Raw genomic sequence first — 4467 nt, 5'->3', positions numbered from 1 at the left:
AGTCCGCATCACGGGCCGTTGTAACGACAACGGCTATAGTAGGGATCACGCCCGTCCCGCCCCCAGGCCCCCCAGAAGGGGGGGAGAGGGGGAGGGAGGGGCGCGAAAAGAGTAAAGTTTCCAAGAGCCTCGCCGCAGGCCGAGGAAACCCCGAAGGACGACCACCCGCACCCCGCGGCTACAACGGGGCCTCCGGCAAACCCACTGCGGAGCAGTGGGGCCGGAGCCCCGCAAGCACAGCGGTGAGCAGCGAGACCACGGGCGACCGACCCCCAGGGAACCCCCAACCCATCGCAGCGGAGCTCCCAGAAGAGACAATTCGGTAGGTTTGTGTTTGTACAAACTAATCTTAGCCTAAGTTACAGGGCCATCCAACCGCCCAAAGGGAAACCCGCACGCCGACCGCCCCCCACCCACCACCCCCCAGGGATCCGGGAACGTCGCAGAAGCGACGCACCGGACCCCAGGAGAAGAAGAGCGAGGACCGGCCCGCGCCCGAGCAAACCAGGAGCGACGGGAGAACCCCGTCCAAACGCAAATAAACAAATAAATCGCAGAAAGTAAACAAATCGCACAGAAATAACCGCACGCAGAAAACAAGGCCGCAATGAAGAACGCAATTAGCGCGACTATCTCTGATCGAGGGCTTGCTGTTGTCTTATTCGCTCGTCCTCCTCCTTCCGTTGGAGAACCCGCTCGACGAAAACTGAGAACGCGTTCCATCGTTCCTTAGAATTGCAAATACTTGCAATGATGTTACTCAAGGAGAGGTCCTGTCCGATGACAGCGGTGAGCTCGCCACGCTCCAAAGCCCAGAAATGGCACACCTCCAAGGTGTGCTCCGGTGTGTCTTCTTCAGAATCGCAGTACCGACATACAGGGGAGACCTCCTTACCGATTCTGTACAGGTAGGTGCCGAAGCATCCGTGCCCTGTAAGGAACTGTGTAATCCTATAAGTAAGGAAGCCGGCACCGCGATCCAACCAATCATCGAAGCTAGGAGCGATAGCCTCCCGAGTTCTCCTACCAGGGAGATTGGCGCGTGTGACGTGAGTGCGCCATTGGTCGCGTAGCGCGTCCCACTCCTCCTGACGCACGGCAGGGGCCGATACCTCGTTGTAAGTGCCGTTCTCCTTCATTCTGCGATGACGAAGGTACGTTCTCTTCAGAAAGTCCGCATACAAGTGAAGGGGCGGGACCCGGGCCAGTAACGTGGCCGCCTCATATGATACCGTACGGTATGCCATTGTTGTTCTCAGTGCCGAGAGGCGAAGAGCGCGGCGCATCAACCTCTGCTTGTTCTCGGAAGCCAAGAACTCCTCGCTCCAAATAGGGGCAGCATAAAGCGCAATCGATGTTGCCACAGAATAATACAGGCGGCGTTTGTTCTCCACGGGCCCTCTGAGGTTGGGCAGGATCGCGCATAGAGCCCGGTTCACCCTCGAAATCTTCTCGGCGACGTAACTCACGTGTGCATTAAAAGCCCAGTTCTTATCGATTATGACTCCGAGATACTTCATGTTGGTCGAAATTTTAATGTTCTGTCCTTCGTAGGAAAATACTGAATTACGAGGGCAGTGACCGAAGAATACGGCCTCTGTCTTGGGCCAGGAAACAGAGAGTCCAAGGTCTCTTATGTTTATCATAAGTCTGTCCAAACATTCCGACGCGAGAGCACATGCGGAATCAAAATCTTCTTCGGCCACTAATAACAGGGTATCGTCGGCGTAGCACACAACGTGAGAATCACCCGGAAGCAGGGTACGCAGCACCTGATCGAAACCTAGGTTCCAAAGCGGAGGACCCAACACCGATCCCTGAGGGACCCCTCTGTTGACCCGTCTAGTGCGCTTGGTACCATCCGACGAGATATATCTAATGGTCCTGTTTCTAAGGTAGTCTTCAATAATGCGTCTTAGATATTTAGGGAGACGCTTGTTCCTCAGAGCAGACCTGATTCTCGAGTGTTTAATCGAGTTGAACGCATTTTTATGTCTAATGAGACGGCGAGAACAACTTGCCCATTCGCGCGAGCCTCGGTGATAATATTCTTAACCAGAAATAATGCGTCTGTGGTGGAACGCATTCTTCGAAAGCCAAACTGGTTAACCGAAAGGTCATATCTGGGGTTCCGCCCCAGGTGGTCAGCCAAACGGTTAGAGATGATGCGCTCAAATACCTTGCCCGTCTCGTTCAGCAGGCAGATTGGCCTAGCTTTGGGGACCTCACCGCGAGGTGGGATATCCCCCTTGGGTATCAAAACCAAGTCCGCGACCTTCCAATTAGTCGGGAAAACCCCGGACTGCATGCAGATATTAAAACCGGTGGTCAAACGGTGTATCATGCATGGAGGCAGCTTTTTGAGGACGGTCGCCTTGAAACCGTCGGGACCAGGCGCCGTGCTTGTGGTCTTCTTGGCAGCGATTGCCTCCTCCACCTCGTCCGAAGTAATTGGGGTTCTCCCCGTCTCACAATCCCCCAGGTCGACCCGGGAAAGTTCCCTGCCGGGAGGAAATAAATCATCCAGCAACCGGTTCAGCACCTCCGGCTCGAGAGTGGAACTGAGCGCGGGGGTGGGCTTCCTAAGTTTACCCATGACTAACTTATATGGGAGGCCCCACGGATCATCCTTAATTGTGTCGATGAGTTCCTGCCATGCAGCGGACTTGGCGTTTTGGATCTCATATTTCAAACTATGTGTGGCAGCCATATACGCAGTCCTCTTAGCCTCCAACACCACCGGGGAGTCTTTCCGTCTACCACGAGTCCAAGCCCTTCTCGCGGCGATAGCCTCAGTCCTCAGGTGCGCGATCTGTTCGTTCCACCAGTGGGTCCTGTCCACCCTGGCAGCGCGTAAACGAGGGACTGCCGCCTGACAAGCGTCGTGGATGCAGTCATTGATCCACTTGTCTGGACCGATTCTGTTAAAATATTCAGGGTCACCAGGAGTGACTGCGCACCTCCATTCGATGGCCTCCTGAAAAAGCCCGACGTCCATCTTCCTGAAGTTCCACCTTCGAGGAAGTGGCGGCGCCACACGCCGAGAAAAGGAATCCGCAATCACAAAAGAAATATACAGATGATCCGACATGGATTCCAAATCCTCGCGGACCGACTAGTCGCGCACCCTGTTGTAAAGGTCGGGGGAGGTCCAGGTAAGATCGATTATCGATGTCCCCTGATGACTTGAGAACGTGGGTCGGTTGCCTCGATTTACCAACCTCCAATCCAGCTGCGCCGCAAGCTCCTCAAGAGCGTCGCCCCTGACGTTAGACACATTTGAGCCCCACAAAACAGAATGGGCATTAAAGTCTCCACAGATAACGAGTTTGTTGTTATGAGCAACACCGGAGCAAATCACAGATAATTCCTCCAGGAAGTCTGAAAATTCCCTGAAATTTACATTGGGAGAAATGTAGCAAGACAGGAAGTAGAACTCTCCCAGTCTGATCAAGACACAGTGTCTCCCGCGGGCCTCCAGGGTGGCGGGGCGCGTAGTAACCCTGTTATTAACATAAATAGCTGCAAGTCCATTATGGCTGTGGAACCACAACTGATACGGGCTATGAGTTCTGGCGGGCTCCGAGATCGCGCAGACAGCGGCCCCCATTTCCCTGGAATGGTGAACAAGGAGGTCCTGTGCCTCCTTGTTACCGTTCAAATTCAACTGTAAACACAGGGTCATCTCCGTGCCGTTGTGCGACCGTCGGACACAGGCTCTCTGCGTCTTCCACGTATCGGCTCAACGCTCGTACACATATTGAGCGAGCCCAGCCGGTGGTCGCTGGGTCTTCCGGCCTCCATACAAATAACGCAGCGGGGATCCCTACTGCAATCACCAATCTGGTGACCGCGTTCGCCACATCTAAAGCATGCGCCCGTACGTTCCTCCGGGAAGTTACACGTTGTGCGTACGTGACCGTAACGCCAACACTTAAAACATTGCACAGGCCTTGTTTCTAATAATTCCACACGGGCAATAGTCCAACCAATTTTAATCTTGTTAGTAGCCGTAATTTTAATGGCTGCGGTAAGGGGACATTTAACCCAGACGGAGTTTAATCCATTATTCATCTTCCGGATGCTGCCCAGTTTGACGAGATGTTCGTCACAGTCGCCAACAACCGAGACCTCGTTCGATATTTCGGTCGACGAAATGGAGTCGTCGAAATTCCATATCCGCAGTTCTCCCATGGTGGTCGGACGGGTTATACGAATATTATTGACATCGAGGACTTCTCTAAGTTTGCCAACGAGTGAGTCAGCCTTAGCGGTACCGTCAGCACCCGGGATCTCAATGATGATGCCTCCGTTAATACCGCGTCTAATTTTGGAGGCCTCGATTCCAAGGGTGTCCAAATTAATATTCTCGCGGGCCTTCTTCAAAATGTCCGCGTAGCTAATGTCGTCCTTAAGACTTGTAATGGACACCGCGGCAGTTTTGGGCGGTCTCCGCGAGCGAGTGGT

General features: G+C 53.8%; 1 protein-coding gene across 1 annotated transcript; it reads right to left on the bottom strand.

Moving 5' to 3' along the window:
* Positions 1 to 3115: 3115 nt before the first annotated feature.
* LOC139824544 (uncharacterized) lies at positions 3116 to 3685 on the bottom strand. The gene has a single exon (XM_071797079.1). The coding sequence runs from the start codon at positions 3683 to 3685 to the stop codon at positions 3116 to 3118; it is 570 nt and encodes a 189-aa protein (XP_071653180.1).
* Positions 3686 to 4467: the final 782 nt, after the last annotated feature.

The sequence above is a fragment of the Temnothorax longispinosus genome, unplaced genomic scaffold (genome assembly GCF_030848805.1).
Source record: "Temnothorax longispinosus isolate EJ_2023e unplaced genomic scaffold, Tlon_JGU_v1 HiC_scaffold_43, whole genome shotgun sequence".
Lineage (NCBI taxonomy): Eukaryota > Metazoa > Arthropoda > Insecta > Hymenoptera > Formicidae > Temnothorax > Temnothorax longispinosus.
This window is presented reverse-complemented; position numbering and strand designations above follow the sequence as displayed.